The sequence below is a fragment of the Festucalex cinctus genome, chromosome 11 (genome assembly GCF_051991245.1).
Source record: "Festucalex cinctus isolate MCC-2025b chromosome 11, RoL_Fcin_1.0, whole genome shotgun sequence".
Classification (NCBI taxonomy): domain Eukaryota; kingdom Metazoa; phylum Chordata; class Actinopteri; order Syngnathiformes; family Syngnathidae; genus Festucalex; species Festucalex cinctus.
The window spans coordinates 10,954,389-10,972,053 of NC_135421.1; the positions used below are offsets into that span (position 1 = coordinate 10,954,389).

The 17,665-nt window shown below is 41.8% G+C and overlaps 3 protein-coding genes across 7 annotated transcripts in view; 1 reads left to right on the forward strand and 2 right to left on the reverse strand.

Moving 5' to 3' along the window:
* Positions 1–476: 476 nt before the first annotated feature.
* Positions 477–10,456, forward strand: LOC144030967 (uncharacterized). Its single transcript, XM_077537634.1, has 4 exons — positions 477–587; positions 1,539–1,600; positions 1,680–1,784; positions 10,091–10,456. Exons 1-4 carry the CDS (start codon positions 527–529, stop codon positions 10,184–10,186), a joined length of 324 nt encoding a protein of 107 aa, XP_077393760.1. The 5' UTR covers positions 477–526; the 3' UTR covers positions 10,187–10,456.
* Positions 3,910–10,486, reverse strand: nyx (nyctalopin). Its single transcript, XM_077537633.1, has 5 exons — positions 10,146–10,486; positions 9,944–10,008; positions 7,870–8,156; positions 6,374–6,678; positions 3,910–5,855 (listed from the first exon to the last, which is right to left on the reverse strand). The coding sequence occupies exons 2-5, from the start codon at positions 9,963–9,965 to the stop codon at positions 5,048–5,050; spliced, it is 1,422 nt and encodes a 473-aa protein (XP_077393759.1). The 5' UTR covers positions 9,966–10,008; positions 10,146–10,486; the 3' UTR covers positions 3,910–5,047.
* A 3,489-nt stretch (positions 10,487–13,975) lies between these two features.
* ddx3xa (DEAD-box helicase 3 X-linked a) overlaps positions 13,976–17,665 on the reverse strand; it is a 28,812-nt gene continuing 25,122 nt past the window's right edge. For 3 of the 5 annotated variants that reach the window (XM_077535803.1, XM_077535801.1, XM_077535799.1), the window contains 2 exons: positions 17,049–17,173; positions 13,976–16,870 (listed from right to left, as the gene is read on the reverse strand). In XM_077535803.1, the coding sequence (XP_077391929.1) occupies positions 16,788–16,870; positions 17,049–17,173 (208 nt within the window). In that variant the 3' untranslated portion in view covers positions 13,976–16,787. The remainder of the gene's footprint in view (positions 16,871–17,048; positions 17,174–17,665) is intronic. The other 2 variants (XM_077535802.1, XM_077535800.1) reach the window with 1 other exon arrangement.

A 17,665-nucleotide genomic window follows, 5' to 3' on the forward strand; every position in this document is an offset into this window, starting at 1 on the left:
ATTTAATATATTGTTTGACTTCATTTTCAAACATGAAAAAAATTTGGTCTCTGGTTAACCTTAACGACATTTGTGTAAATGCCATTTAGCCCATATTAGAATAAGATTAATGAGATAAAGATGCCTTTTTACTTCCAGATGGATAATAATTGAAGCCAAACAGTATATTTTAAAAACAGAGAGAAAGTTGTGGTTCTATAATAATGAAAACAGAATTATTTATTAAAAGTATATTTTCAAAAATTTTCATAAAACGGTCAGTCCCAAAACAAATTAAACATATCCTCCGAAGAATCACAAAAAGAGCAGTCAGTGTTAATATTTTTCTTCATCAGCGGCTTTCACTTTATTATTTGGAAAGCGAATTCCAGATTTTAGTTCAGTCAAGGTTATTGATTAGGTTGTTCCAATGAAAAATAAATAATAATTAATAATAAGGTAAAGAGGCAACATCTTTCTGAAACAATTTTGCGAGCCAAAAGTCGTCACGGTCACTGACGAGGTGGGGGGCCCCGGGCTACCGCTGATGGCGCTGAGTCGGACGGACCGCTCTATCAAAGCCAGCCAAGTTGCACCTGCTGCTATCGGTAAGTTTTCGTTTTTATTGTTTAATGCCAAAGGCAATAAGACATAGTTGTGTTTAATGCAGAAACCTCACGCAAAACGTGCCTCGTACTTTGAGCAAACTTATCAGAGTCCGACTATCTTACACTGCATGACGTGCAAAGTTGCTAGCAGCTAACTTAAATTGAAATATACTGAGTCTGACACGAGTTGTAATTAATTAGCCTTTTGTGCTTTTATAAAGCTTGGAGAGAATGAGGTTTACCAGCTTCTAACATTGCCATTTTATTGATAGTGTACTGGTTGATTGTGTCGTTGACTCCTTTATGTGTTTTTGTGGTACAAATTTGCTAGTTGTAAGCAGCAGTGGTACTTTTTATGAAAGCGTGCTGCTTGTGTGTTTTATGAATATATACATTTATATTACTTGGTTGTGTGCATAATAAGTAAGAACAAATTTTGATTCGTTCCATGGGATAAGCAAACTTATAATTATAGGGTATTTCTAGGAATCAAACTCATTTGAATTAATTACCGAGAACTCTAAGACAATGTGGAAACACAATTATAAATTCCCTGCTGAACTTTTACAACCCAGAATTCTCTTTATCCAGAACTCAAAGATCCCGGGCTTGTTGGTTGAAAAGCAGCTAATGTGTGTATTGCATGCATTAGTCAAGTCATTTAGGTTATAGTTTATTAAAATCTCCTTCTGTAGAAATGCGACGGAAGGAGAGCCGATTGAAACAGAAACAAAAGGAGCTGCTGGGTGCTGTGAAAAGCAGTCAATCACTTATCAGTTGGATGAAAAATATCGCAAATGGCAAGAATAACATACAATACATTGAACAACAAGCACAAATACATTGTTCTAGTTCTGTTAAATATTTTACCACTTTATAGCTGGTTTGTTATTGATTAAGTGCAAGAGTTGTAAAATAGATAAATACAAAAGCAAACTGCCTTTTTTCCAGTTGGAGAGCAAGTGGATAATGATAGATCAGTCTCCAAACTCAGCAGCAGCAGGTTATTCACAGTGAGCCACTTTCAATGCCTACTTGTTGCATTGCATATTATACTTGTCTGACCAATTATTCTCCCATTTTCTTTTATAGCTTCTCCACTCTCTGACCAAATCAGTCCAACTCCCGCAAGATCAGCAGCAGCAACAGCAATCTCTTCACAGATCTCAAGAGAAGCTGTTCAGCGTACCCCAACAGGTAATCTAAAGATTACTTTTACTTTGCACTGCTCCTTGCTCCTCTGAGTTTTCAAAGAAGACGCAGGCCTTCTGCTTACTTTTAGTTCAGCAGTCAGTGCGTTCCGCTTCCAAGCTGACACCAAGATTATGCCGTGGTTCGAACCCAGAGTCGGTAGACGGTGCCGGAATTCCATCGGTTATACATCGTATATGTGCCCCTTTTTTGACTTTGAGCACCTGCCCCTCCAAAGGTCACTTCACGCCAATCAATTCAAGTGAATGTACTGTTGTCCGATCATTTAATCCTTCCAGCATTAACATGGGAAAGGGGGATTTGTTTTTGTTGTTTTGTGCGTGCATGCATGCGTGCGTGTGTTCTTAAATACTGCAGAGTGCCTGCATGCGTGCGTGTGTTCTTAAATACTGCAGAAGATCAACTATGTGAACCACTACACAACTAAGGACCTCTCACATGAGCTTTGCTGGTCAAACTCAGCTTGCTCTGTCATGCTTTGGCCACCCTGTAAGTGATGAGAAAGTAGGCAGGCTGCTGTGTACTGGAAAGATTTGTTGCAGTTAAACTCAATGACGCGTGCGGTGAAACTTGCAAGGTTGCATGATCTGTATGCTATGATGCTAAGCGACAGATGACATCCCGCTTTCACCGCCACTGCTCTTATAGTCCCGTTCCAATCCCTCATCAAAAGGGGCAAATGTGCAGATTAGTCTGCCCGTGAAGGTCAACTCCACGGTCAAGTCGAGCACTCACGTAAAGAGTTGCAAGCGTTGCCGAACGTTGCGAAAGTTGAACATCCACTTGTTTTTTATTATTATTTATTATCCATCCATCCATCCATTTTCTTGACCGCTTATTCCTCACAAGGGTCGCGGGGGGTGCTGGCGCCTATCTCAGCTGGCTCTGGGCAGTAGGCGGGGGACACCCTGGACTGGTTGCTAGCCAATCGCAGGGCACACAGAGACAAACAACCATCCACGCTCACAATTCGGAGCGGCCAATTAACCTGCCATGCATGTCTTTGGAATGTGGGAGGAGACCGGAGTACCCGGAGAAGACCCACGCGGGCACAGGGAGAACATGCAAACTCCACCCAGGAAGGCCGGAGCCTGGACTCGAACCGGAGTCCTCAGAACTGGGAGGCGGACGTGCTAACCACTCGTCCCACCGTGCCACCCATTATTTATTATTATTCAGAAAAAAAAATGTCATGTAATAGCAAAACTGAAGTAGACCACCAGAAAATGAACATTTGTTCGGCTAAATTAGATAAAAGGTATTAAGATGACGCTCAAGTCAAAATATGTTAATAAAGTCATCTTGGTTTAAGAAAAAGTCTGAATTTCACTGTGAAAAAAGAGGAGCAAGGTCAGGTGGCGGCCACAGTATGTACGTTTACGTTTCTTAAAAGCATATAAGGGTAAGGTTTGTTTTTTTTGTGTTTTTTTTTAAATCGATGTTGAGTAAGTTAAACCGCCATTTATGGTATTTATGGCTTTTATTTACATTTTTTAAACGACTATGTATATAGTAAGGCCCTTTTTTTTTTCTTTTTTTTTTTAAACGACCAGGCAATTAGTAATTTTATTTTTCCTGTTTTCTAACTTACGGAGAAGGATTCTTGCGAAAGTTAAACAAACTAAAACACAAGTCACTTGAATGAAGCACAATAAATGCTGATTGTTTTATTAAAGATGCAGATGTGCAATTTTAAAATGACGTACTACGTATACAACGAATGGCTGCTGGGCCATCCAATCCCGTCTTGCTTGGGGGCGCTGGGCAATGTTGCTACTCCACTGCACATATCACAAAGAATCAGTTACGTGACTATTTGCAGCCTCTGTGTTACGTGATGTCAAATATTGTTTACGCTTATAAGAATAAAGTATATAGTAAAGAAAAAAAATGGCAATTTTACAACTATAAAATTTCAATATGCAATGAAGAGGTTGCCTCTCAAAAGTCGCAATGACAATAGGCTACATCTAAGAAAGACAAAAAGTCAGAATATTAGTTTGTAAGAAAAAAAAGAAGTAATTTTTTTGTATTTTTACAATAATGTGTTGAATTTATTAGTAATGCTATTCTTAGTGACATCAAAATAAAGACAAGCAGCACACAGTGGTACATAATATTTAAATTTAATAGTAGAGCGGCAAAGAAATCTTTACACACGATTCACCTGAATCGTCATTCATAACTGCATATGTCAATGACACCGTGCGGGGTGGTGTGAAGCGGGATCCCATCCAAGCACAAATCGGGTGCATCCATAGGAGGCACAGGCACGTCGAACGACTCACAAGCGCTAATGAATGTATTTATGCAGAGAAAAAAACACGACAGAGAAGACATCTGTTTCACTACATCAACCTTTAACCTTAAAAATTACAAAAAGAGCATGTGTTGTGTGCTATGAATATTACATCATGTTAATTAAAACTTCAATAAAACATCTCGCAGACAAGCCACAAGGAAGTAGAGAGCCCTATTCATAACCGTAACTCCTAATCCTACCAATGAAGTCAACACCTGCTTTGTGGCTTTAAAAGGAAGCTTGACTGTATAATGACAAGTTTGCTCTGTGTGATTTATTTGGTTGTTACTAACATAACTATGAGATTCATTTTTCAAAAAATAATTTCCAGTTTCATACATTACGTAGAGACTTTATTTGGACGTATGCGGCTGTAGGAATAATTGTAAATAAAAAGTTATCATACATTTGCTGCAATGAAGAACTGCTTCTGCTTGCAAAGAAGAATGCCTTGCTTTGCTCCGCACTCACATTCACATAGCCGAGCCATATGTTATCTTATCATACATTTGCTGCAATGAAGAACTGCTTCTGCTTGCAATGAAGACTGCTTTGCTTGCAAAGAAGTATTGCTTCTGCTTGCAATGAAGAAAGTTTTGCTCTGTTCCCATTCACATAGCCTGGCTATTTGAAGATGACTCAAAAAGCCGAAGAACCACAACATCTAACGCAGCAGAATGGTTAGAACCAGTCTGCTGAGGTAGCCTGTTTTCTGTTAAGAAATGATTGCAATCTTGACCACACATATACTCAGCAATCTTCCACTCACATGCACAACACATAGACAAACAAGTACACATTGTTCCAACTATGCCTTGCATTTGCATTTTTAGGGTTGGAACACCCATGTAACTAGGGGTGTGGAAAGGGGCGTGGAAAACCATATAAAAAGAGAGGGTGAAGAGAGGAATCTTCAGAGAGTGCAGTTAGAAAAGCTTCCACATGTTCATGTGCAAGGAAGTCCACCATTCATTCCAGAGAAACTGAAGAGGAGCCAAGCCAAAAGGAAGTACTGCGTTTGACCATGTTGGCCTCTCACACCTGCAGTGAGCTGTCCGTCCTCGGCTTCCGGCAGTGTCCCGTTGCGAGCGTTGTCCGTCCCATTGACCACTTCTTCCCGGAGTTCCTGCTGCAGCAGCCTAGAAATGAGGCTGTTGAAGCGGTTCTCCGTGGTGGAGGCCACCTCTGACGACACCGTGGTCAGGTTCATTTCAGCAGGGTCCACGCATGTGCCGTTCACTTTGGCAAAGACCACCTCGCCCAGATCAAGTCCTGCAACCGACGATGGTGACGAGCACGGGATGTCCCGCACCAGATTGTAGTTCTCCATCCACTCCTTCAGCCATTCCAAGGAGCAGTCACACCTCCAGGGGTTCTTAAAAAGGTAGAGGCGACCCAGGAAGTAGATAGGCTGGAACACCGGGAAGGGGAGAGTGGTGAGGTTGTTACTGTTCAGGTGGAGCGTGATCAGACTGGTCAGGTTTTCGAAGGTTCCTTCCTCGATGTACACCAGCTGGTTCCTGTCCAGGTACAGGATCTCCAGCTCTACCAGGTCGCTGAACCAGGTCTTGGAGACATTGGTCAGCTGGTTACCGCCGAGGTTGAGCATCTTGAGCCGACTGAGACCCTTGAAGGCGAGTCGCGGCAGGTCAGACAGCAGGTTGTCATTGAGGTAGAAGTTCTCCAGCCGTACAAGGTCCTGGAAGGCCTGGTCGTGGATGACATTGATGCGGTTCTCTTGGAGGTTCAAGTACCTGGAATGAAGTGAAGGGAATATAGGTCAGAGGACCAAAACCGCCACGCCAAGTCTGAGATCATATACAAACATGAGGAAAATAGGCCAGAAGGTCTGCAAGAACTTAAAGATCTTCATGAGTTACAAGAAATATAAATGCCCAACATTCAAAATGGTTTCCAAGAGTCAGGTTCAGATCTGAATTACAGTTCAGAATCCCAAACTATCCATGTTTGTGTGGCGCCTACCACGGTCAATCTGGGTCGGGTGATTCTGGGATGGCACTGCTGTGCTTTTCCTCACATGGTTTCTCTGTGCCCCACCATGTCTTTTTACAACTTCTAACCCCACACAACAACAACAAGAACTGCAAACCTGAGACCATCCCAACTCCAACAACCATCAAGCTGACACCATCAGCCCACTTATACACCCAGTAGTAGAAAAACAGGCCAGATTGTGAAATGTACTGTAGCAAAGTCAGTCCTGGTGCCACTTCCGACCATGACATAGACCATTTCCGGGCCCAAGACTTACTTAAGGCTGCCCAGGCCCAACAGTGAGTTGTAGGCCACCGCCTCAATCTTGCTCTTCTCCAGGTAGATGTGGGTCAGGTTTTCCATACCCCGGATGGCACCGGGGATCCTGCGGAACTTGTTTTGGAAGCAGAGCAGCTCTTTGAGCGCTGTCTGCTCAATGAAGATGCGGTCCGGGATGTTGAAGAGGTTGCAGTCGGACAGGTCCAGGCGCACCAGCTTCTTCAGGCCTGTGAAGGTCCGTGTGTGAAGGTAGCTAATGTACTCGTTGTGTGCCATTTTCAGTTCCACCAAGTTGGAGAGGCCCTGAAGAACAAAAGTTTGGAAGTGTACTATGTTGATTGAGAGAAGGCCCAAGGCAAATTTTAATGAAGACCACTAGAGGAGGCCTCCAAGAGCAGTTTACAGTCAAAATAGTCTGGAGAAGTATTTTTGTGAGAGAGGGCCGGGGTGAGGAAGTGGAGAATAATATTTAAAAAAAAAATTAAAAGCTTGGATTAAAGGGGAAGTCAAACATCCCCCCCCCAAAATATTTTGCACTTTTTTATATTTTACACTTGCTGTCGAGTGAAAATTACATCACAGTTGCTCAGGTCTCAACAACCAATCACAGCTCAGCTTCAGAAAACTGGTGAACTGTGATTGGTCATTGCCTGAGCAATTGTAATGTCATCTTCAGCCAACAGCGAGTGGCAAAATGGCCGCACCCTGAGATGGATGAAACGGCTCATATTCCACAAATGTAATATTAATCAGAATGTCATGTTTCGACTAGTGAGGCTATAACATATTATTGTCAAGAAAGGTTTCAAGTTGACTTCCTCTTTAAGGAGATTTATTTTGATTTGTCTCTTACTCAAGCATTTAAAGAGCTTCTTATGCAAGCCTGACACATGCACGACTTTTGGCCACGATATTGTCATGGCAAGTCGTGCCATTTGGGGCACAAACTGGGATATAACTCGACGTGAGCTGTTGGTGAATTATTCGTGGCGCTTCGTGACAGTTGTGGCATGGTGCTCAGTGCGCGCACTGGAGCACAGCCTTCCCACATCGTCCCGACGAGTTCACAAACAGTTCGCGCATAGTTCACGACCCAGTCGCAACATTTTGTCGTGACAAAAATTTTGAACATTTCAAAATTTTTGCCCCGACATGGCACGCAGTCACGACAGGTATACGCACACTTCACGCCACTTCACGACGAGCTCGCGCACTTCGTGCCAATTTGTGCCTCAAGATCGTGCAAGTGTCAGCCTTGCATTACTAAAGCACATGTTGGCATACTTAAGCTAAGTAGTTTTCTGCTTCCATGACCAATAAATCAACAGAATTGTATCTTTGGATTCTATTGCGGCATGGGCCAGCCTTAAATAGAAGATACGCCACTGATGTTTTGTCAGGATTAACTCATTCAATGCTAGCACAGAAAGAAAAAAAAATTACATCTTTAGCCGTCAATGGCAGTGAATGAGGGCGGGGCTAGACCGTTCTGACCTTGAAGGCTCCAGGGGTGATGAAGGAGATGTTGTTGTGGTCCAGTGAGAGGGACTTGAGAGACGGCAGGGTACCAAAGGCCCGTTCCGACAGGAACTTGAGTCTGTTCTTGTCCAGGTTGATGGCCGAGGCCTCGCAGGGAAATTCTCTGGGCAGCTCAGTGAGTCCGGAACGGTCGCACAGCACGCTGCAGCTCTTCTCTTGCGTGCAGGAACAGGACTGCGGACAGGCCCGAGCGCACGCCCAGCGGGCCAGCGCCTCCGGAGGCAGCAGGCAAAGCATGGAGACTGTGGATGACATCAATGTCAAATGTGAACTCAAATGATGCACACCACATCAAGATGACAATGCCAAATCCGAATGTTCGGATTAGAGTGAGAATGAATGATCACGCATTGTTGTGTGTACTAATGTCACAGCAATGATTGGCGTATGAGCTCATACAGAATTCATCCGAACTACTTCACACTTCGCATTTCGGCGTAAGATGTTTAAAGTTATATTAAGCTTTTTATTTTGTTGCATGCTGTTGCCGTTGCGACGCAGTGTTTGCAAAGAAAAATGATGCTGTTTTTGAAACATCACTCGAGAAACATGGGCGAAAGCTCATCAAACTTTGCACACACATAAGGCCTGGTAAAAGAAAAATTATATTTTGGGTTATTTTCCTACGTATGTGCCAGTACCCCAAACATGGCCAGGTTTGCAAGGGCCCTTTATAGCTGCTGCAACTCCTAGTGATTAAATTGGATTTTTCATTTTTTTTGTACTAAGATATGTTTATCGGCAAAAGCACAATGGGGTATATGCCACGGAAGAGGCGGGACGTGATTTTGCATAACAGTTTGTTTCTGGTCCGGGTTGCGAACGCGCAACCGAGGGGCACAAAGTCGGAAGCACAAGTATTTTTGACGCAGCCCACACGTCGCAAACCGAACCGGAAACAAACAGCCCCGCCTCTTCCGTGGCATATACCGCATTAGTAACCCATTCGAATGAATTTGGGATTTGGTGGCTAAATGGGAAATGAAGTTTAAGTTAAAAAAAGGTTTTATGGAAATCGTGTGAATGGTTGTTTATCTATACAGCGGATCCTTGATATAACGACTGGGGAACCAAACAGAAACATTTTTCCAGGGCATCCCAATGGTGCATTTGTGCAGTACAGTCAAAGTCTGTTAGTTCTACAATTGGCACAATTACTAGAGAGGAGAAATTAGCAAAGTTTTAGCAAAATTTGAGAAATGGCTGTGTTTTAAGCCAAATTGTGATGTGTGGAAAAAACAATGTTCGGAATTGGTAGCCAGAATTTCCTAAGGGATCAATAAAATATCTTGAGTTGCTTCAATACCTACCTATATAGGAAGGCGAAAGACATTTGTGGAGGTATTAGAGTTTTGCGGTTGTAATATTAATGAAAGCAGTGGTCCACATTCCATAAACATGCAAATTGATCATTCTAAATGTGTACTATGGGGTATATGCCACGGAAGAGGCGGGACGTGATTTTGCACATCAGTTTGTTTCCGGTCCGGGTTGCGAACGCGCAACCGAGGGGCACAAAGTTGGAAGCACAAGTATTTTGACACAGCTCACACGTCACAAACCGAACCGGAACCAAACTGATGTGCAAAAACAGTCCCGCCTCTCCCATGGCATACACCCAATTGTGAATGTAAATGGTTGTTTGTTTATGCGTATCCTGCACTATAAAAACAGTTTATAAAACCCAAATTGGATTTAAAAAAAGGACCGAGCCAAATGCTTAGGGTCAACCATTTAAACCAAAAGTTTTGGGTCAAAGGAAGATTTGTTGTGTTGATGTAATGGTGATTAAGAAGAAACATCTGATCTGAGATTTGCCTCACAACAATTGCTACTGTCACTGTATGTACCTGCGAGGATTTCACTCTCTTCAACCTCTTAGCATAATCATCCTCTTTGTGTGGGTGAAGGCAAACTACAGTGGAAAATCTACAGCCCGGGGGCCATATGCGAAAATTATTTAACCAACAAATGTTTTTAACATATCATAAATTGAAGAGAATATATTTAAGTATTTGTATATACTGACCAGTGAACGCGATGAACGTCATTACTGTCGACTGTCATCTGGGAGATGTCAGGATTAACGCAGCTCTGAAATCACATTTTTTTAAAAACAACAACAGTCAACTAGAATGACCGAAACAAAAGTAGCTTCCCAATTTCTATTTTGCAGATAAGGTCTGATATCAGGAAGGATTTCAAGACATGCAGAACGTGCCGTTGGTTACCTGCAGATCTTTCATTGATGTCGCATCCGCGTGTGGAATAAGAACAAAAAGAAAGAAATTCACCATCTGAATATATATCCATGCATTCTGTTTGTGCACCCTCAGCTTGCTGGTCTGCTGCCAGCCTCAATGTCAATTTCACAGCAAAAGTCTGTCAGCCTCCCACTCTTGAAATGTACGTGTGTCTGCGCACAAACACACACACATGCAGCAAAAAGCCATCTCATAATGGCAGGCAAATCCCCTTGGATGTTGTGATGCATGGAGATGGAGATGGGAGGTTGGCAGCGGGATTACCGAAGTAAAGCGAGCGAGGCAGAGTGTTAACTTGGAAACATACGCGCACGCATGTACCAAACAAAATGTCCTCAAAACGTCCTACGGAATGTACAGTAAAGGGTGTAAAAGTAAGAAAAAGTTTAGTATTATCATTTTTAAGCTATTAATTACCTATATTTGTACCAGAATTCAGTATAAGATGAATTTACAAAAAACAATTTTAAAAGAAAAAAAGATTTTAATAGTAAACATTTGTTCATCAATATGCCCAACTCATGATCAATTTTACAAGAAGATTTATTATTTACAAGAATAACAACTCCACAACCCTTGTGAGGAATGAGTGGTAAAGAAGATGGATGGAAGAAGAGAACTTCAATCAATCAATCAACTTTATTTATATAGCACCTTTCATACATTTAAAATGCAACTCAAAGTGCTGGACATCCATAATGCAATAAAATAAAAGAAAGAAAAAGCCCCCCCATCCCCATGATCGTACCCACAGACACACCCAAAACCCAACAAACACATGAAAACCACAACATGGCGGGGCACAGATGTACCCTGTAAGGAAAGGCACCCAGGAGGAGTTCATCCACAGTGAGATGGATGAAGACCAAGCATCCCTCTCACTGTGGAGGCTCCCCCATGAGAAAACACTGGAGCTAAAAATTTTATAACTACTACTAAATAAAAACATTTAAACACTAAAAGAAAACGGTTAAACACAATAGAAAAAATAAATAAATAAAAACAAATCTACAAGACAATATAGATTAAAAGTTAAATAAATAAAAGGGGATAAAAAAGTAAAAATAATAATAAATAAAATAAAATAAAATAAAATAAAAATAAAAAAGGTCAATCAAATGCCAAACTAAAAAAGTAAGTCTTAAGCCTCCTCTTAAAAACATAAATATTCTCTTCAACTTAACATTATTTATGTGAGTGGCTCTGGCTAAATGGTCCCCAGGAGTTAAAAAAAAAAATAAAAAAAAATCAAATTTAGATATTTACATAATTCTGCACGTTATTCCCTTTAAAATTATGTCTAATACATAATGACAGTGGCTCAAAGACTGACGAAATTACCGTTGTGGGTGCAAGCGACCAAAATGAATTTCCTCAGTAGGTTGTCCAGGTTGGTGGGAAGCTCGATCATCTGGGAGGAACTCAGAATCGAGTTCCTCTGAATTGAGAGGAGCCAGATGAGGTGGCTCGGGCATCTGGTTATGATGCCTCCCAGGTGAGGTGTTCTGGAAACATCCCACCAGGAGGAGGCCCCCAGGGATGACTCAGGACACGTTGGGAAAATTATGTTGCCCAGCTAGACTGGGGACAACTTGGGATTGTCTGTCCCAGAAGAGCTGAATGAAGTGGCTGGGGAGAGGGACGTTAGGACTTACCTGCGTAAATTGCTGAACCATTGGCCTGATCTCAGATAAGTGGAAGAAAATGGATGGATGGGTGAATTAAAGGATATCATATCGCTATATATACACGCTTCACACATTTGATTCGCATTATGGGTCAAAAAAAAAAAAAAAAAGGTGATACAGCAGGCCAGCTCTGCCCCATCAGGCCTTGGAGTTTGACACCTATGCTTTAAACATATTGTTTTCGTTGCTTTAAATTATTTTCTCCAAGTGACACCAAATATTTCCCAATCCAATTTTAATGGGTGTCACTGGTAATGTAGGTAAATGCATTTCTGAGCATTACGTGCCATGTCACCTCTCCACTCGCACTCCCCTCCATCCAGTGTGACACCAATAAAGCTTCCAAAATTGGGGCAAGCAGGGTGTAAAAAGAAGTGGATGTACTCTGTCTAACATGGCATGATTGTGCTGCCTAAAAAGCTCCAGCAGCTCCATCATTGCAAAGGCAAATGCAGGTCAGCTGAGGGGGATTTAAGCTTTGAGCCTCACTTTGCTCATGTGCTTTCCCACGGGAATAAACAAGACAACTAGGACAAGGGCAGGACAGTGTTCATGCCATTTCATTGACTTTAATGCTTTTCACTTTTATTTTTTAACACCAAGTCTTTATTTGTTTCAAATATTTATATTCAAATGTAATTTTTTTTTCTTTTTTTTAACTGTTCTAAACTGCTTCGATCTGTTTCTTCTCCTCTGGACTGTTGACATCAGCAACTGTATTTACAGTGAAAATCAAACCTGAAACATTTCTTAAAAATGTTATATGTGACCTCACTAGTCTAAACGTGACATTCTGATTAATTTTACATTTGTGTAATATTGGTTATGAAGCATATAATACAGCCATTTTTATCCATCTCAGGGAGCAGCCATTTTGCCACTTGACTGAAGATGACATCACAGTTACTCAGGGGTCAGGCAACGACCAATCACAGTTCAGCTCTTTTCTGCAGCTGAGCTGTGATTGGTTGTTACTTGAGACCTGAGCAACATTGATGTCATCTTCAGTGGCAAAATGTCCCCCGAGATGCATAAAAACTGCTGGATTCTGCTGCTTAACATATTCCACTCACACGCATTCAAACAGAATACTATATTAGACTAGTGGAGCTGCATAGAAGAACATACTGTCAATTTGTTTAATTTTATTTTATTTTTATTTTTTTGGGGGGTGGGTGCAATCCCTTTAAAGTCTCACCATGTTTTCTCTATTGCATCCTCAACTCAACTTTATTTAAAAAGCGCTTTAAAGAACAGGCATTGCTGTATACAAAGTGTTGTACATAAACAGTTTTGCAGTAAACGAGAACAAAGCGAACATTTTCAAGTGCCAATACAGGGTTTGTTTGTTTGTTTTTTTTGGGGGGGGTGGGGGGGGGGATTAAGAGTATTAGAGGCAAGTAGTGAAGTTGGCAACATTCAAGAGGTTATCAAATAGCCCTGTTTATTTGACCATTTATGACTAAAACCTCTTCTAAACAGATTAAAACTCCAGCTGTTCACAACAGGTACTCCTGCAAGCCTCTAGGTCTAACCAAGTTCTCAAATTTCCGACCCTGTCTGCAGATTTCATGTCATGTGTAGTGTGTACGTGTAGAAAGGCATGTGCAGTTTTTCAGCTGTACAGCCATCCATTCATCCATTTTCTTGACCGCTTATTCCTCACATTGGTCGCGGGGGGGGGTGCTGGCGCCTCTATCAGCTGGCTCTGGGCAGTAGGCGGGGGACACCCTGGACTGGTTGCCAGCCAATCACAGTGCACACAGAGACAAACAACCATCCACACTTACAAGCACACCTAGGGACAATTCGGAGCGCCCAATCAACCTACCATGCATATCTTTGGAATGTGGGAGGAGACCGGAGTACCCGGAGAAGACCCACGTGGGCACGGGGAGAACATGCAAACTCCACCCAGGAAGGCCGGAGCCTGGACTCGAACCGGAGTCCTCAGAACTGGGAGGCGGACGTGCTAACCACTCGCCCACGGTACAGCCATTCAAGTCAATTACCTGCATTGAGCAGCTTTAAGTACTCGACAAGTTTGTGACATGGGTAATTGTGGTGAAATTGACTTTTCTGGAAATAAGTCCACAGACACAGAAGCAATTACAAATGAAATCTTTATATAATTTCTTCAAAAGAAAAAAAAAAAAAAAGCCCATCCAAATCAATAACAATTTAGAAAGTGTGCTGCCCCCATAGGCATGGGGTGGCATTGCTACAGGCATCTCTCACTCCCTCTTACTACTACAGTAAACATGCTGGAGTTTGCTTTCCAGAACTTTTGCATTCAAACATATTTATTCTGATAAAATCTTACAAATGTGCAGCAGTTATTTCCCAAGCTGCGCATTAGCCTGGAAGCTAATACAGAAAGCAAAGTCTACATCTAAAGAGCTCTGCAGTTCTACAGTTGACAGCGGAACCGCGACCGGAAGCTTCCGGGCTCGACGTGTTCAACCTCCACGAGAACTGAAGAGCAGTAATATATAATGCTAATACAACAATGACAATAAACCACATGTTCGTTTCTTTTAGGATTGCCATGTGCCAGACATTCACTGGAGAAAAATAATCGGACCAAATCAAGTTATGCGCACAGGAGTTTCAGAACACTTTCAACGCTAACGCTTAGGAAATAGGTTTGCTCTTTGATAGCTTGATTCCAAACCTTGGCATGTTTTGTTTTTGTTTTTTTTCCTTCAATTCTATTTGCAATATTGTTTTTTTGCAGACCAATCAAAAGAATTTCAATAAATCAGATGACTGGCCCCGCAGAGGCCCTGAACACAGCTGTGGATTTTATCATCAAGTAGGTACTGAGTCCGATGTTTCTTGAACATTAAAAAGCTCACACTACCCGGAAAATAGAAATTTCACGCATACAGGTGACATTCAACATTCAAGTGCCAGTGTTTTTTTTTTATATTTAGTACTGTCTTTTGGTCAAGTTTTCTGAAACTTTCAAAGAATCACTTTTGAGGCTTACAAAAATAAATATTTGTCAAAAATGCTTAATAAATTACACAAAAACTAGCAGCAAAAGTAGACTCTAGAAATCTGTGCAAATGGCTAAATTCCCCACCCATCAACTGCTAAATACCCCCCCCCTCCCTGGTCCCAAATAAATCCCGGTTTTTAACGTTGAGAACCCATCCCCTTTGTAAACAAGCTGCGTTTATTTTCAAACTCCCAACAATCTCCTCACACGGCAAATTTGGAAGTCTAAGGACACATAAGCCAGACATGTATATAAAACTCTGGATGTGCAATAAAAAGAATGTTCGTAAAACTTGACGGGTACACGCACACGAACGCACTGGACGCGGCGAAGTCAAGTAGCACCATTCAACCTCGGCTTCTCAACGCGATCAGTGCATCTGCTTTAATTCGCATTAATAGTTTTATTAAAAAAACGTTTTCAAGGCACAACACACCTGATGAGAGAATCCAAGCATCGGCACACGTGCTGATGTGTGACCGTTGCAGACAGTACTTTAAATGACCCCCCCCCCCCTCCCATGGGCGAGTCAGGAACCCCTCCCCCATCCAGTGGTTACACCAATGACAACTGCGCCATGTTCCACTTAGCCCCGCCTCTTCACTTCCTGGTTGAATTGCTAACCCTCAGTTCATATTTTAAAGCAGGGGTGGGGATCATTTTTCTTATCTTAAGAAAAATTTGAGGAGCTGATTGAACAACTAATTCACTTGTAAACTGTTTCCCCGATGAGATGGCCAACCCCTGCTTTAAAGTGACGAACCACCACCCACCCAAAAAACGCAGCTTGAAAAAGAGAAAATGTTTGTTAAGCCTGCGACTCACGTGACCTTTCACCTTGACCAAAAAACATAACACTTGCACATGCGGACCGTCGCGGTGCGAGATCGGGTCGACGCAGCAATATTTGCCCTCCCGATACGGTGGTCCTTTAATGCAGCCCACTTTTACAATTTATGCAGGCTTTTTTTGTTTGTTTGTTTAGATGCAAACGCAAAACAAAACAAAAAACGACTCAGTTATTTTTCCCTCTACAATTTTGTACATAAAAAAAAAAAAAAAAAAAAGTGAACAAAAACATCGCCCACTTTCTGTAGCTAGCGCTCGGTAACATGGTAGCTGCCGTAACACTGTCAAGTCAATTGAAATAAGAAGGAAAACAAAATGGAGTAACAAGTTTGTTTAATCATCAGCCATTGTTGGCACTGAACTGGATGTCATGGTTATTTCCAAGAACAACCATTGCTTTCACGTTAAACTGAAAAAGGAGCCAGTTCAGGATAGAGTGAGCAAAAAAGAACTTAAAATGCGGATCATTCAGAGCGGCACAGTGGGCCCGTCAGCTGTTTGGTAGAAAATTTGAGGTTCAAATGGAATTGTGACTCAAAGAGCCACAACACTTCAGTTTTTGCCAAGGTTTGATTACATACGAGCTTGTTTTGTCTTATTTTTAAACTTTCTAACACCTGCCACCAAACTAAACAGTCTCTAAAATTAGAGCTCTTGGCCATTTTCCCAACTGGTGAACTAAGAACATGTATATTAATGTTCTCTGCCTTTATGAATCGAAACAGGTTAAATCTAAGTGATCCTCCGGTTGTTGGTTTGCCAATTTTTTTTTTTTTTGGTGGGGGGGTTTCTTCTCCCCAAAAACACTTCTTCTAATAATAACTGTGCATATGTCAACATCCATGCTCACTCAAGAGGAGCGCTCACCGCTGTAGTGCACATGCGCATACGCTTAGCGTCACGCTGCGCTCATGTGATTGTTTTGAGTCAAGCGCCCGGCTGAGAACTAGTCGGGCTAATGTACTGTGTCAGTGAAGCTACACAGGGGAGTTGTTATGGTCTGGCGTTGTTTGTTTCTAAACATGTGGTTTCCCATCAGGGTGGCATGGCAACCTACTCCTTTGGCGACTAGTTGCCCCACCAGTCCACACTTCCTGAGTGGCTGTAGTTTCCACCGTAGCCATCGCCATAGAAGTTGCCTCCAAATCCACCTGGAGGACGACGCCACAAAAAATTTACATCAGCTAGTAAAGCACAATTGTTGACCATCACAATAAATTGTTATACTAGGAAAAAAAAAATGTTTAAATGGGATTTTGTGCACAAATCAAGTAGTAGGAGTGGCCATTAAAATATATTGCGGAAAAACAAACGAGGCATATGACCAACCTCCACCAAAGCCACGGTTCCCTCCGTGTCCGCCAGAGTTTCGGCCTGTGCGGTTGCCACCGAAACCTCCAGATCCTCCCGGTGTCTGTCGGTAGTCTCGGGCACCAAAACCACCAGAGAACCTGCTATGGATTAGAAGTGTCAAAAGTTAATTTGACTTAAAGGATAAACTTTTTTTTTTTTTAAGCTCATTCACTGCCTTTGACAAGTATACTTGTCAATTATATTTTTTAGAGCGGGGATAAATGGGGGAGAATCTGATTATGCTCCACTGTAAATGTCAAACTTGGAAACAACTTTACTGATGCCCAACCACTGGTAGATGACATCATTGCCCCATTTTATACGAAATAAACACAGTTTCAGAGTCCATGGGAGAAAGGGTTTGTATTTTTGGCAAATCTACATTTCTCTACTGTCACTTAGAAAAGAACGGGACGAGGCAAAAAGGAGGGAGTCTATTCTGTTATTTGGTAGATTCGGTTTATATATAGTTATTGAACGTAATATCGTGTGGGTGGTGAAAATTTTGAAATTTTCTAAAATGGCTGGCAGTGAATGAGTTAATTTACAATTATTGTTTAGAGACCTTGTTTAACTGATTTCAGCTTCTCAAA